This window comes from Phacochoerus africanus, chromosome X (assembly GCF_016906955.1).
Source record: "Phacochoerus africanus isolate WHEZ1 chromosome X, ROS_Pafr_v1, whole genome shotgun sequence".
In the NCBI taxonomy this organism is placed as follows: domain Eukaryota; kingdom Metazoa; phylum Chordata; class Mammalia; order Artiodactyla; family Suidae; genus Phacochoerus; species Phacochoerus africanus.
Window position 1 is genome coordinate 128,096,320 of NC_062560.1, and position 15,792 is coordinate 128,112,111.

The 15,792-nt window shown below is 59.9% G+C and overlaps 1 protein-coding gene across 1 annotated transcript; it reads right to left on the reverse strand.

Moving 5' to 3' along the window:
* Positions 1-5,734: 5,734 nt before the first annotated feature.
* On the reverse strand, positions 5,735-7,375 carry LOC125118151 (PWWP domain-containing DNA repair factor 3B-like). The gene has a single exon (XM_047764277.1). The coding sequence runs from the start codon at positions 7,373-7,375 to the stop codon at positions 5,735-5,737; it is 1,641 nt and encodes a 546-aa protein (XP_047620233.1).
* Between the last annotated feature and the right edge of the window lie 8,417 nt (positions 7,376-15,792).

The following is a 15,792-nucleotide window of genomic DNA, read 5'->3' on the forward strand; positions in this document are numbered from 1 at the left end:
GCCCAAGTGGCGGCCAGGCTCCTTACAGGCCCAAGCAGTCACCTCCTAAGTAGCAAGGGCTGGGCGAGGTGGGGGCACACAGTGTATTGCGGCTTTGGGTTCCCCTTCTTTATGATGACATGGAATTTCATCCTTGTTTCCTTTAGTGAGTTTCCAAATGCTTTTCCTTTTAAGATTATTTTTAATGTCAATATATTTTATTTTTATGCAATATTTAAAGTGCTTATGAAATAAATCCTTTGTTTTTATGAAATATTGGCTGTATTCCCCATGTTGTACAATACATCCCTGTGGCGTATCTTACGCACAATATTTTGTACCTTCCACTCACCCACCCCGATAGTGCCCCTCTTCCCCTCCCTCCCGGTAACTGCTAGCTTGGTCTCTGTAACTCCAAGTCTGCTAGTGTTTGATGTATTCACTAGTTTGTTTTAGTTTTTAGATTCCACCTGTAAGTGATATCACACAGTGTTTGTCTTTCTCTGTCTGATGTATTTCACTTAGCATAATGCCCTATGAGTCCATCCACGTTGCTGCAAATGGCAAAATTTTGTTCTTTTTGTAGCTGAATAGTATTTATATGTGTGTGTATGTATATATATATATATATATATATATATATATCTCCATTCTTCATCCATTCATCTGTCAGTGGACACTTAGGTTGCTTCCCTGCCTTGACTATTGTAAACCAATGTTGCTATGAGCATTGGGATGCATGGATCTTTTCAAATTAGTGGGGTTTTTTGTTTGTTTTTTTTTTTCCGATATATATACCCAGGTGCGGAAATGTTGGATCATATGGTAGATCTATTTTTACTCTTTTTGTGTGTGTGTGTGTGTCTTTTGTCCTTTTTAGGGCTGCACCTGCGGCATATGTAGGTTCCCAGGCTGGGGATCTAATCGGAGCTACAGCTGCCGACCTACACCACAGCCACAGCAACGCAGAACCAGAGCCACGTCTGCAACCTACACCACAGCTCACAGCAACACCAGATCTTTAACCCACTGAGCAAGGCCAGGGATTGAACGTGAAATTTCATGGTTCCTAGTCGGATTCGTTTCTGCTGCGCCACAACAGGAACTCCTATTTTCACTTTTTTGACAAACCTCCATGCTGTTTTCCACAGTAGCTGCACCAATTTACATTCTCACCAACAGTGTAGGAGGGTTCCCCTTTCTCCACATCCTTGCCAACATTTGTTATTTGTGGGGTTTCTGTCAATAGCCATTCTTGTAGGTGTGAGGTGGTATCTCATGGTTTTGATTTGCGTTTCCTTGATCGTTCAAGTGCCTGTTGGACATCTGTGTGTCTTCTATGGAAAAATGTCTGTTCGGTTATTCTGCCTATTTTTTAATTGGGTTGCTTTTTTATGAGCTGTTAATATATTTTTGGATGTTAACCCCTTGTCGATCATATCATTGACAAATATTTTCTCCTGTTTGGTAGGTTGTCTTTTCATCTTGTTGGTGGTTTCCTTTGTTGTAAAAAAGCTTTTGTGCTTAATTAGGTTCCAACTGTTAATTTTTGCTTTTATTACCGTTCATTTAAGAGACAGATTCAAAAAGATATTGCTGTGACTTATGTCAAAGACTGTTCCGCCTGTGTTCTCCTCGAGGAGTTTTACAGTATCCAATCCTGCATTTAGGTCTTTAATCCTAAAACTTTGAGCTTATTTTTTGTGTATGGTGTTAAAAAATGTAAATGGAACTGTTCCTTCCTTTGCACACATGCACACATTGGACGGGGAAGGGCCCCAGTTGCTCATTCTGTCCCCAAAGACTCTGAGTCCCTGAAAGGCAGATAGAGAGTAGCCCTCAGGTTGTAGTGGGCTCATCCATCCCTTGAAGTGAGAAGGCAGGGCGGTGAGGGTAGAGGAAGATGGTTCCTGGCTCCTCACTCCCCACGAAAACAGCCCCCCTCCAAGAACTGCCCCTCTAGCCAAGGCCCTGTAGCCAGGGAGGCGGTCTCACAGGTCGGCAGTGCCTTCCGCCTGGCTGGTGCCCTCCTCAGGTGGAAGCCAGGGCTCTGAGGGCTCCAGAGCCCCACAGCCAGCCCCTGTGAAGGAAGGGCCATCCCCAGGCCCTGTCTGCAGCCTCCCGCTCACAGCCTCCCCCACCCTGGCCTGTTCCCAGGACACAGGGCTGTTGCAGGGGAGGGAGCAGGACAGGGAGGCGGTACCCCTGGCCCTCGGGGGGACACCCCTGCCCAGGACTCAAAGTGGAGGACAGCTCTCCCCACCTTTCCCCACCCCACCCAGTGCCTGAGGGCTGTGCAGCTCCTGCTGCCCCCCCTTCCCTCCACCATCACCACCCCCCCCCCATCGGTGCCAAGACTGAGGCTGGCTGCTCTTGGCCTGCGAGGGTAGACGGATCACAGAGGGGTGAGCAAGCACCCCCCACCCCCCCACCCCAGAGTCCTGTGTCACGCTCCCGTCAGGGCTTTCTGACCTCACGCCTGGACCCATCTGTGACTGGTCCTGGGGATTGACTCCCCGAACCCACTGGGTCCTGCCTGCTGTCCGCCCCCCCCCTCCAACAGCTAACACACGTATTCCTAGGGGCTCCCTGAGTTTCCCAGGGACCCACCAGCCACGGCCCGTGCCCATAAGTCCCCTACCCCACTTAGCCACACCAGCCCCGCCCCCACCCCCAGCCACAGCCCCAGCCCCAAAGTCCTGAGTGGCCAGCCCTGGCCTAAGTGAGGGGCACCCGAAGATGCCTGCCACCCACGCTGGCCTCAGAGACCTTAGGGGCCATGTCTAGGTGCCTGGGCCTCCCGAGAGGGGACCCCTGTCCAGTGTCCCCCAGGGCTCTTCTTCCCATGCCGCCCACTCTCAGGCCCTCCCCCCAGACTCCTGCTCTGCAATGGCCTTCTAGGTTGGCCCCAGAACACACCCAGCTCGTTCCCATCTGTGGCCTTTGCCTTCCCTCCTCTGTGTGGGACAGCCTTCCCCAAGAACTCCTCGTGGAGGACCCCTCCTTCTCATTCCAGTCTCAGCTAAAACGCACCCCACCCCCAGCCCCATCTTGAAGATCTCCTCAGACTGGCCACCCACATCCAAAGTGGTCCCTGAAGTACCCACCACTCATCTTCATGGCTTTGTGTGTCATCACGTGGTAGATGCTCGTTTGAGGCTTTGCTTTTCAGCATCAGCATTTTGCTAATGCTTCTTACCCTGGCATCCTCAGCATCCAGCACAGACTCTGGCCTAGAGGAGGCCCTTGGTGTCCCCCCTTCTAGCAAGCCAGCCCCTGAATCTGTCAGCCGGCTCCCACCTGCCAGGGGCCTAGGAACTGTAGGCCTCTGCCCGTGCCATGGGCCCCATGGGAAGGAGCCTGGGGAAATGCTTTTAGGAAGCCTGGCTGCCCCCTGAGGAGGGCACTGGCCAGGCAGAAGGCACTGCTGACCTGTGAGACTGCCTCCCTGGCTAGAGAGCCTTTGCCCATCAGGCTCTCTTATTCTACTGAGAGTCTTCAGGAAGGTTGCCTGGAGTTACCCCAAAGGAAAGTTTTTAATAGTAGAAGTGGTGTGTTACAGAAGAACGAAAGTGTGCTGTCCCAGGGTATAAGGTCCACATAGAGCCTGGAGGCGGTGCATTTCCAAGCATGTCCCAGGTCTATGAGGACGTCACGTGTATTGGCCCAGGCAGAAATGACCCAGGAGTCTTGGCCTCTCTCAGGCCGCGTCCAGAGGGGATCCGCTGGGCCTGAGGCTGATACGATGCGGAAGCGCCTCTTCTAAAATGACCAAAATGAGCCTGCAAGAGGGTATTTATTTATCTAGGGTGAGAAGAGGACTGATGGTGAACTCGCAAAGATGGCGAGGGACCCGTCCAAATTCTAAAATTACATGTGCATCCACAAGCGTGTCTGTACATGTCCGTAGACCCATATGTGCGTATACGTATGTATACGCATGCACTATACAGTCACACGTACGTGTATAAACACGTATACCCATACACACACAGACATATTACAGATACACATACTGAACAGACACATACCTCTGTGTGTGTGTGTGTGGGGGGGGTGGATATATATGCGTGTATGTGATGGTCCAACTATGTGTTGTACAATATGATGTTTGAAGAACAAGGGGTTGGAGGTGAAAGAGACGAGGGCTGTACTGCGAATCAAAACAGCCGGCCTTGGCCCATTTCACCCCCCAAAACTCACGTGGCCCTGTGAACAGGTAGCAGGAGCCCGTGAGCGACGGGTGACACCAAGAACAAAAACGCGCTCAGGTTCACGTTACACCTTAAGTGTTTATTTTCACGGTGAGTTTTAAACAGGAAACGAGCTTTGCGAACATTGTCACCCGCACCCCCCTTTCCCCCCCCCCCCCGCCCGCTCAAAGAAAGGAATGTCGTTTCGAGTTAGGGTAACAGCTCTTGCACTTCAGGATTTAGCCCTCCATGGCATAGGCTTCACCGAATTCCAGCCAAAGCTGTGCTTAGCTGAATGGAGACTTTCCCGAAACCCAGGTCCCAGGTCCCAGGTCCCAGGTCCCAGCTCCCGGCTCCCGGTCCAGCTCCCACCGCCGCCGAGGCAGCCTGCGACGACTCAGGGGTCTGCCCCCCTACTGCTGGAACCCGCGGGAGCTGGTCAATGGAGAAGTCGAAAGAGCAAGCTAGCTTGGCTTGAGAGGAGTGAGGGCCTTTTGAGGGGGCTCGGGGCCCGGACAGGGTGCCCGCTTTCCTGCACTCGATGCCGGGTAGGTGGGCTCCCAGCAATCAGCCTGGACTGCGAGGTCCAGAGTAGCTAGACGGCGCGTGTGCGAGGGCTCCGGGGTCTTCCGCGTGGGGACACATGGCTACCTGTGGAGGGCCCTGTCCCTGACAGTGGGCAAGGGAGCTGGGAGTCTGTCTGTGTGGGGAAGCCAAGGAGCCCTGGCAGAAGGGCTCCTCGCACAAGCAGCCTCTCGGGGAAAGGGAGAGGCCGCAGTCTTGCACGGGCTGGCAAAGCCTTGCGGGCACACCCAGGCTGCAGTCACCCGCACTGGCCCGGGGGCTACCTGCAGGTGGTCGGACCACTTTGGGTTTCCGGCGGCTTTTCCGAGAGCCGTTTGCAGTAGCCCGCGTGGAGAGAAGGCGGCTCTGTCGGCGGCCGCACCCGCACCGGCGGACAAGCGTGGCAGGGAAGAGTCAGGGGCTCCCGTGGGAGGTCGGTCGGTCGGTCGGTCGGTCGGTCGGTCCTTCCCGGCGGTGTGTCACGGAGAGAACGGGCAGCCCCCAGGGCGTCTCTGTAAAAACAGAGCCTAGAGGTGAGAAGCCACCCACCGCGGCTTGGTTGCCGACCCCAGGGCCAGGGCCTTGCGGAGACGAGACGTAAGGGAGCGTGCGTCCTCTTGTAAAATGCGAGGTGTGGTCCAAGGCAGGGTTCTGAAAAGATCTGGAAACGTAGACGTGCGGGCCAGCAGAGGAGGGCGCAGGCGCCCGCGAGCCGTGAACAGGCCAGTGGCGGGAGGCGCCGGGGCCGGGGCGGGGGCCGAGAGAGGAGGCGACCCCGGCAGGCCCAGGCAGCCGGGACGGACCCAGGGGGCATGCGGCACCCTGGCGAGGCCTCGGCAGGGGCTTCCGGGAGGGGGGTGCGCGCCAGGGAGGCTGGAGGGATCGTGGGTGTCCTCGAGACGGGGCGGCCACCCACACGAAGGGGGGGAGGGTATGGCTGCGGGGTCTCCCTGCTCAGCTGGCGGGGGTGGGGTGGGGGGGGCGCCACAGGGGGAGAGTCATTTAGCCCTGAGCCTCCTGGCGGACCTCTTGCTGAGCTCCCTCAGGACCTTGCGGTCAAAGAGCTCCTTCTCCCGGTAACGCACGGGGGGCCCCTGCAGGTACTTTTGCTCCGCCTGCTTGTAGTCCAGTCCGTCCAGGGCGGCGATGGAGCAGATGATTGCTTCGGGCAGAAGGACCTCCAGGACGAAGCTCACCTTGTCGTCCCGGGTCAGAGCCAGCACGTTCCTGTCTATCTCCCGGTAGATGTCTTGCAGGTGTCTCACCACGACGTCCAGCTGATCGTCGTCCTCCAGGTAGGTCTCCACGCAGATCACGTACCTGCCCGACCTGAGAAACGATGCCAGCCACCTGGAGCGTTTCCTGCCTTTGACGATGTCCAGGAGATGGGGGTCGGCCCCCTTCCTCCTCACGATGAAGTCCACCAGCTTCTGGTTGGCTCGGTCGCGGGCAGCCCGCATGCGGTCCGGGAGGATCTTCCTCCCGCCCAGGGCGGCCTCGTCCTCGGAATCCTCCAGGTCGGCGTAGTTCACCTTCGGGAAGTCCACGCGCAGGGGGCCCTCCTGGATGGCTCTCCTCAGCGGGTAGCTGCAGTCGGCGGCGAAGTAGTCCAGGAAGGAGCCCGCAAAGGAGCCGCGGCCCAGCCCGTCTCGGTAGTGGCAGATCAGGGAGAAGCACCAGTTCACGCCCTGCCCGTACACCTTCCGGGCTCGCTCCAGCAGCTTCTCTCGCCCTGCACAGTCCAGGTGCTTCAGCCTCCGCAGAGGGACGCGGATGCCGCTGCTCTCCCGGGGCATGTCGGCCTCGATCAAAAGCACCCTGGCGGTCTGCTCTGCCGGGCTGACGCTCTTCACCACGGCTGGCCAGAACGGGTGGTTTTGAAACTTGAACCAGACCATCGTCCCTCTTTCAATGGCACACGGCTCGGGCGGCAGAGCCCTGCCGGCCGGCCGGCCCGCTCCCCGGCCCACGCCCTGCTCTCCGGCGCCGGGGGCGCTGCCAGCCTTGGAGGCGAGCGAGCTTGGAGGGTCTCGCCGCGCTTCCCCGCCCTCTGCTGCCTGCCGCTTCCTCTTCCTGCTGGCCCGACGCACGGAGGAAGGCCGCCTGGTGTTAGGGGCCCCGGAGGGTGCTGCCGCACCCTCCAAGCCTGGATCCCGGGCGCTGGCCCCGGCGGCCTGGCCTTTCCCAGCAGAGCTAGGACGCCCACGGGAGACAGCCGGGGTCTCTGGGCAGAGGCCCCGCGCCGCCTCCTTCAGAGCCTTGGGTCTGGGCGGGCCGCCTCCGCCTCTGGCCCCAGCACCCTCCTCCTGGGCTGGGCGAGGCCAGGTCCAGCCTCTCGAGGTGTCCTGCCTTCCCTTGCCCCCCTTCTCGTGGGCGTCTTCTGACCGTGCCAGGGCGGGGGGGCACGGGCTGGAGCTCCCTGGGGGTGCCGTCTGCATTTCCCCTGGGCCGGGGGCGACGGCCGCGTGCCCCAGTGACTTGTCGCCGCCGCTGCCGCTGCCGCCGCCGCCGCCGCCGCCTCTGCTCTCTGAAGGTACCGAGGCGGCTGTGGGCTCTCTGCTCTTCCTGAGACGCCCCGGCAAGTTCCCTTTGGGCGCCCGGCACTTTCTACGAGGGCGCTTGGGTGGAGATGGTGCCATGGCGTCTGCGTCCCCGGCCCCGCTCTCTGGGGCCAACGCTGCCCTGTCTCTCCGAAGCTCCCGGGCCACTGTAAGCGCCCTCCTGTAGGCTGCTTCCTGGCCCGGCAGGGCGCTGGCCTTCCTCTGCCGGGCAGCTGGTGAGGAGGCCATGGATTCGATCCGAGACTCGCTCCGGGGCCTCTCGTCTGGGCTTTTCACTCTGATCTTCTTGCCTGCTGAGAGGGTCTGGGCTTCCAGAGCTCAGGCCCGTCTCCCCTTCTGTTTGGGCGAGGGCCTGGACCTGGACGACAGCACGGCTGGCCCAAAGCGGGCCTTCCAGCTGCACAGGACGCCCTTGGCCACCATCGTGGGCGTTCGACTTGGGTGCCGGGAGGTAATTAGCGGAGGCCAAGCGGCCTGGCCGTCACACCCGCAGCCGAGGCAGGTCTTCCTTCAGCAGGGAGGTTCCTCTCCACACCTCGATGCCGAGACGGGGACTACAAAGCATCCCAGCGTGGGTGGCCGGTCCTTCTCTGCCCCCACCAACGAGGGCCACGGGAGCCCCTGTCCTGAGGGGACCAGACACGGGAGAGGCCTGGAACATGGGAAAGGAAAAGAGGAAACCTATCAGGAGGAAAGTCCCTCGCGAAAGTAGAAGCATGTTGGTCAGAGAGAACGGGTGAGAGAGAAAGCAGAGCCACACACGGGGTGTGGATACCCCGCAAGCACGTGGGGAAACCCTAGGAAGAGGCGGGAGGAGATGGATCGCCCTCCAAACCCAGCGTCTGCACATCTTGGTTGCTGCTGTCTAGGAAAGAGCAGGGGGGGGGGGTGTGTGTGGGGGGGGGGTGGGGGTGTGTGGGGGTGTGTGTGGGGGGGTGTGTGTGGGTGTGGGTGTGTGTGTGGGGGGGGTGTGGGTTCTCCTAGGCCCGATCCCATTTGAGTCATCGGATGTCCTGTGCCCTTTGTCGTCCTTGGGGCCTGTCCTAGGGGATCGCGTCCCTTTGTCTTTTCTGGGGTGCTCGTGCCCCGCTGCCCGCGCAGCCGGGGGAGCCAGAGGTGACCTCCGGCCTACAGGTCCTGGGGGTCGGTGCAGCGCCACGTTCAGGAGCCCGGGTTTGGAATCCAGAGGTTCCTGGAGAGCCCACTGCCCATGGAGCATTTAGGGGCACGGGGAACGCTTACCCAGGGCCGGGAGGATCATGGTGGGTGTGGTTCCGAGGCAGGATCCGTGGATTCCCGCACGCCGACCGCTTGTCCCGCAGGCCCTTCACCCTGCTCTGGGCTTCTGAAGTGCACTGCTGGCCCGGGGATCAACTGGCGTCCAAGGCAGAGACCCAGGCCCTCGGCACCACTGCCAGGGAGCTCACAAAAGGGCAAAAGCAGGTAGGACATCAAGCCGGGCAAACGGGGATGGGCTCGGCACGCCCCCTCCCCCACGTGCAGGTGGCCCCTGCATGCCACTCTGCAACAGGAAGGCTGGTTAAATCTCACGGAGAACGCAGGAGACCTGTGTACCGTCTTCCCTCGGTTGCACCTCGAAAGGCCTGCACCTCGTCAAGCCACTGAGGTTCTGCTGGTCCCTCCGGCTGCCGAGGCGTGGCAACAACCACTCTCGTGATAGCCACGGCCTGGCCCGGACACATGGATGGAACAGCAGCAGGCGCCAGAGAACCCAGATGGCCAAAGCCACCTCGCGAGAGAAGAGCAGAGCTGGAGGGACCACGCCCTCCGACTTCCTCTCGCTTCGGACCGCGCCACAGGGCTGTGGCCAGCAAAACAGCATGGTGCTGGCACCCAGACAGACCCTTAGGTCGGTGGAACAGGCTGGAGGGGGCTGAGGAACACCCACACCCAGCGGGGCCGACTCATCCGTGACGGCAAAGGAGGCGGAGCAAGCCTAGACGGCGGCGGGGAAAGGCCAGCCTCCTCCGCAAGCAGCGCCGGGACACCCGGACAGCTCCATGCCAAAGATTGCGACCGGTCCCCTTTCTCACAGCCTCGACGGGATGAGCTGCAATTGGACTACAGGCGGAAGCGTCAGCCCCGAAGCCATAAGCCTCCTAGAAGGCCACCCTGGGATCGGCAGTGGGTTTTCCCGGTGGGGCAACAAAAGCACGAGCAGTGAGTGAACCCAGCGTCCTGCCCGAGGCTGCACCGTACAGCGTAGGAAATGCAGTCCGTAATGGTAATAGGGTAGTACCTCTGCGTGGTGGTAGACGGTGGCCAGGCTTATCGTCTTGGTGATGGATCAACACATCGAATCACCATGCTCGCCGCCTGAAACCACTATCATTCTGCATGCCCACTGTAATTTGGTAAAAAGAGGGAATAGCAGCTCTCTTTCTGGGGGGCGGTGTGTCTGTGCGTGTGTGTGTGTGTGTGTGTGTGTCTGTGTCGTGTGTGTGTGTGTGTGTGTGTAAAGGCAACTCGGGTCTGCAGTGTTAGTGCGTTTTGGGGCTTCTAAACTCACACCAAGCGGGCTTTCGGAGACTGTGAAACCACGTGGAGAGAGGTTTAGACGGGAGACCCCGCGCCTGTGCAGTAGCCGTGAGCAGGTGCTCGCTCTCCACATCGCGGTGATGGGTTTCCCGCAGAGTTCCCACGCATCCCTGGCACAGCTGCCCACGCAGGTGAGCAGGGGCGACGTTTCCCCCCTCAAGAGCCTATTTCGTCGCCCTTTCATGGGAATGCCTGCCCTTTGCACCCCTTCTCTGACTCTCCTTGCAGCCTGGACGCCCCGCCCCTTCAAAACTTTGCTGAAAGAAGTGCCCCCCCCCCACGTCGAGGGGTGCAGTGCAGAAGGCGCAAGGGTCCTCCATCCCTCTCTTCCCACCCAGAAACGCGCTGTTGACAGGATCTGCGTTTCTGTGGACCTTGCACCCGTGCGGATTATCCCGCACTGACAGGCTTCGGTTCATCCACCACCGGTGTCCAACGGCGCGTGTCCTAACGGGACATGTTGTATTTCCCCGACTGTGCGACGTGGTTCGCGTGGACTCCGAGCTAAACATCTCACCTCTGGCATGGCTCAACAGACATCCTTTGGGCAGCAGCTGCACAAACGTGTTCTGGGACCAGGTTGCCAGTCTTGCGCTCGAGAGAACTCCGTGTTCCTGCTCTTAGAGCCCACGTGCCACGTGAGGACCCAGGACAAAAGGGAGAAGGAGAAGCAGCCGCTGACTCGGCCGCTACAGCGTCCCTGCAGCAGGACCCGCCAGTGCCTCCCGCAAGACGCCACTCCCTGAGTCACCTCCACCCCAGCCAGAGAGCTACCCAGACCCCAGACACCCATGCACGTGCACACACGAGCACGTGTACACACACACCCACACACACCCCCACCCCCACACACACGATCGGCGTGACGTTAGAGAGGCAAGCTGCCCGTTCTGGATGCGTTCCTCCCAGGCTCTCTGCCCTCACGTGCAGGCACGTGTTTCTGCCTCTAGGATAGATGTTCTTCTGAGCCCCCCTGAGTTCCCTACTCTCAAAGGAGGCGTGGGGCAATAGAAAATGATGGGCGCGGTCGGTCGTAAACTGGCAACACCGGGCCTCCCATCCCCTGGCAGCGCTTGTTGCAGGCATCCGGGCCCAAGGTCTCTAGAATGTTTATGCTTTTGGTGCTCCTCCTCCACAGCGGAAAGAGGAACGGCTAATCAATTCTTTGCCCGATTTCGACTTGCTCTTGTGTTTACCTCTGTGTGCCGCTTTCTGAGGAGGAAGCACCTGCATGCAGTACCTCGGCGGACCACCAGGGTGCCAAGCCGCACCCCGTTCCTCTGATTACCAAAGCAAGGCCCCTTTCGCATGGGCCGTGAAATGGAACCATCCACAGTCAGCGGTCCCCCCACCGTAGGCTCCGGCCCATGGTCCAACTGTCTTGCGTCAGCGGATGGCACGCAGGCTCTCGGGTGACTGTCTTTTCACGTGTTCTGCTAACGGGGGGACACCCCTGCTCGCTCCGTCCCAGGATGTGCACAGCCAAGGAGGGCCGACGGATGGATGCCAGAGAGAGGGGCGGGGGAGACAGAGTGACTTGTCGACCCGGGTCCTCTCTTGCACCCCAGGAGCAATGTGCTGGAAGTCAAACGCGGAACAACGCCGGACTGTGTTTTCGAGCGGCCCCCAGTTCTCAGAGGGCTCGGAAGCGGAAAGGCGTGCCGCGCACCTTCTCGGGCACCGTCCAAGCACAGGTGCCTGCAGAGGGGGGACACCCAGCAGAAGCCAGCAGGGGGCGGTATCGAGAGCGGCCCCTCCGTCCGCACCTTCGTCGCCCGTTTCGGCCACCCGGAAATCAAAGGCCTCGCGTGGGCCAGCTTCCGTTTTCCAGGTCCTGGGGCCCCCTCTGGCTCGATCCCACTTGCTCTTTCGGCGAGGGGCCAGAGAACCGGGTGGCACGGAGCTTCGAGCTCTGCCATCACCAGCCACCATGTCTGGAAGAATGAGCTGGGAGGCTGGGTTTTTAACTGCCTTGCCCGGTGCGGGCTGCAATCCCCGCTGAAGGAAGAGGGCATGGGATCAATCGGCCCTCCACCCTCAGCCCTCAGCAGGAGCTGTCTCAGAAAGAGGGCAAAGTCCCCCGTTATCAGCCCCCACCGCCGCCGCTCCCCAGAGGCAGCAATTCTCTGTTCTTCAGCCCGACGCCCCCTCCCCACAACTGCTGCCTGTTCATGGGCGGTTCTCTGAAGCTGTCAACCTAGTGATTTTAACTGTCCCCCTCCCCCGACATGTATTTCCACAGCAGGAGGACGTGGCAGGTCCCTTTCTTCCCATAAAGGCACCGTGTGTAAAACTCCTGCTGTGGAGACCACACGCCACCTGCCCCGCCCTCCCCTGTCCTTGGGACCTTCCAATGCCAGGCCAGGTCAGCAGAAACTTTCCCGGAATTTGGGAAAGCTTACCGTAAGGTTCCATTGGGTGGGCCTTCTCGTGTGGGCGGTGGCGTGAGAATGTATGTATCTCTCCTGCTCCTGTCCATCGCTAGTTTCCTCCATGTAGCGAGGTCACACCTACCCGGAGATCTGGGGCGGGGGCAGGAGCGGGGGGGGGGGGGTTGCCACTTCTTGCATTTCAGTGGCGAGGAGCACAGCTTGCCCAAAGAAAGGCAGCCGATTCGGCTTGTTGCCCACCTCCAGAGGGTCGCCTCTGTCTCTCAAGACCCAGATGCCTTCAGAGTACCCAAGCTCCGCCTTGCAAGGGCCCTTCGCGCACGAGCAGTCAGAGAACACAGGCCTGCAGGGACGCCCCTCCAGGTTCCACCTCCTCAGAGGACGAGAAGCATGAGCCCGTGAGCCGAGAGCTGCACAAAGGCCAAGCTTGCTCATCAGGGCCGTGGCTTACCGCCAGAGAGGGAACTCTCTCCTGTTCGCTTGCAAACCCGGACGGCCCCTGCCACCCAGCAGGCCAGCTTTCTTTCAGCGATGCTCTACGACCCCCCTTGCCACGGGGAGACCGCCCCCCAGCATCCTCCATGACGCCCGCGGAACCAGGCGCCGCGACCTTAGGGTTAACAACAGCTCGAGGAGGGGCTCTTTCCTTGCAGGCGAGGCCTCCGCCCGCCGTGGCTAACACCCCCGAGGGAAGCCGAGCACCGCGTGCCCCAGGACAAAGTGGAGCCCCTGTTCACGGGACTCGTGTCTGCCTCGCAGCTCGTCACGACCGCACCGGCCTTTGGCAAGCCGGGTGCTTGCTGCCCGCTGGAGGAAGGCGACGCCGACAAGGCACGCCACGCGGTCCACACACAGACTGATGCGCTGGCATCTCGGGAGGAATTCGGGCAAAAGGCTGAGCAGAGAGGGACTCAGGACAAGCCAGGCGTGCTCCGCCAAACACACGCCCACATGCAGAACAGTGCCAAGTACCTTATCACGGGAAGACGAAACGCACGCAAGGCCAGGAAGGACAGTGCCTAGCATGGCAAACAGACGTATCGTGGCGTGGTCACACCGAGAGAGGGAAGGGGCAGAGGGCTGGACGTGGGTGGTGAGGGCAGAGGTGGCCTTTCAGGTCAAGCCTGCTGCTGTCAGTGCAGACAGGGAGGACACACGTATGCTCACACGGGCACCCAAACCTTCCTTTCCAAGGGTTCCGAGGAGCCAGGAACCACAACAGTGGACGGAAGTGAACCGAGAGAAAGCAAGCCGAGAGAAACGGCACCACACCCTCGTGTTGACTGCAACCAAGAGACGTTCCAAGGTGTCGGGGGGGGGGGGGGGAGAGGGGGGTTCCTTGGAGTTTGCAGGGAATCCGCAATAGGAGCCCGTTAGGATGCCTTCCTGAATGCAGTCACGCGCCCCTGCCCCTGTGGCGTGAAGGGCCATTATTGGGGTAAGCCCGAGAGCAGCAGGGACAGAAGGGAGCGCACCCCCAGCTGTCTCACTTCCAGACCCCCTGTCGCCCTCTGCTTACCCCTCCGGCCGACCCTCCCAGGGGCCCAGACGGTCGGGGGAGAAGGGGGTTGGCAGAGCCCCGTCTCAGCACCACACGGCAGCACACAGGCCTGGAGCGGAGAGACGTGGGGCAGCCTTTCCCCAGGACCCGCTTCCCCTGAAAGCACATCCCTGACCGAGAATGCAATGCTGTGTCCTACAAGGGCTGGCCTTTTCTTTGGCAGCCCAGCAAGGACACAGAAGCCTTAGCATCGTTGGAAGCACCGCTTGCAAAGCACATCCCAAACCAGAGCACACCTAGACCAGACAGAACAACCCGGAACCTTCGGAGAAAGGTGTGCTTCTGTAATAAGGAAGGCGCCGTATGCACCGACCCCAGTTCGCTCCCCCTCGCTCTGGGGAGCGGTGTGATCGCGGGACATTCACCGCACTGTAAGGCGTGGTGCGGTCTCAGGAAATCTGGCCTTGGAGAACATGTTTCTGAACTTGTGCGTGCCAGCTACTCAGGGTGAGCACGACCTCACCCCCGCCCCCGGGTTCCACAGAGCTCCTTCAGATCCTCCTCCAGTCCCAGCCAGTCGTCCCGTCTGCTGACGGCAAAGGGTCTCCCTCGCGCCGCACACACACAAAACATTTCTCTCCAGGTCGGTGTGTAAAGGGTGAGTCAACGTACATCTCTGAGGGTTCCTGAGACAGACGATCCTCGTGAGGCAGAGGTGTAGGAGGAGACATGCTTGGGGATCTCTGCTTTCAGGAACTCTGGTGACAGTGCCCTCGCACAACAGGTGTCACCCTAGGATACTGGAACGGGGCTGGGGTGTGACAGGTCGGTCGTTCAGCCACCTTAGCCTGTCCCCCGCCAAACCCCCGGAGGAGGAGCGGCCATCCTCTCTTGTAAAACAGGACGGGTTCAAGCTCCTGACATCCCAGTGAAGACCCCCCCCCCCACCACTGGCACCACCCTCCACACACTGGCGCCCCCTCCCCCCCCCCCCCACACACACAGACTCACGTGGATGGCAGGTGCCGACTAGTGTCGATGTGTCTACACTTACTCCATCTCTCCCGTCTGTAAATCTCCTTGTCAAGTGTGTCTGCCTCCAGGAAAGAGTGGCTTACCCTGGTTGTCATGGGAACCAGGATGTCAGCACAACATTCCCCCTGATGTTGGCTTTCTATGGAAACCAGGAAGTACTGATGCAGCAGATGCAGAGCGCTGGCCTCGCTCTCGGCCAGTTCCAGCCGGCCGACCAGGCCAGTGAGGGAAGGAAGGAAGAAGGAAGGGAAAACCAACAACGAGGCTACTGTCGGCAAAAGGCAGTGTTCTCATGGCCCAGGCGGCGGGGGCAGGGGGCTTTCACAAAATGGACTGTGGACGGAGTGAAGCAGAAGCACCACGAAGCTTGTGTTCTCCCTTGGGGCACCCACTCTTAGGATCCAGGTCCCCGGAAGGAGCCCCTTGCAACCTGCCAGGTCACAGGAGGCCAGCTGCACTGGTATCGGTGGGCTTTCCAGGTCTCTCCTGGGGCCGTGCACAAAGCCCTGGAGAGGGCAGGAAAAGGTGTGCGGGCATAACGCACCTGGATGCCGGAGGGATGCCGGCCGGAAACACGGGTTGCGGTGGACCAAGAGTTTACCTGGAGGCAGAACTCCGTTCTGCACGGGTAGAATGCGGTCCGCGTCCACCTCTGGCTGTCTTGAACGGTGCTGCCAGGAGCACAGGTGTCCTTGTGGTTTTCGAACGCCTGTCACAAAGTGGGGGGTGGAGTGGGACGTATTCCTAAGAGTGGAGCCCCTGCATCCTACACAAGTTTGGTGTCGAAGCGTTGGAGGAACCTCCCCGCCGTTTGCAGCAGCCACTGCACACGATGCGATGTCAAATTCCGACCAGCTTCCCATTCCTCCTCCCCGTTCTCCACAACGCCTGTTAGTTTCCTTCTGCTAAACTTGAGACCTCTCCTGGGGTGGGGGGCCCTCCCAGTCGTGATGGTGGTTTGACGTGCGTTTCCCAAAGGCCAAGGATGCTGGGCACATCATCGTGTGACT

Coding starts and splice junctions, on each gene's coding strand:
- LOC125118151 (XM_047764277.1), bottom strand. CDS start 7,375: ATGGCACCATCTCCACCCAAGCGCCCTCGTAGAAAGTGCCGGGCGCCC.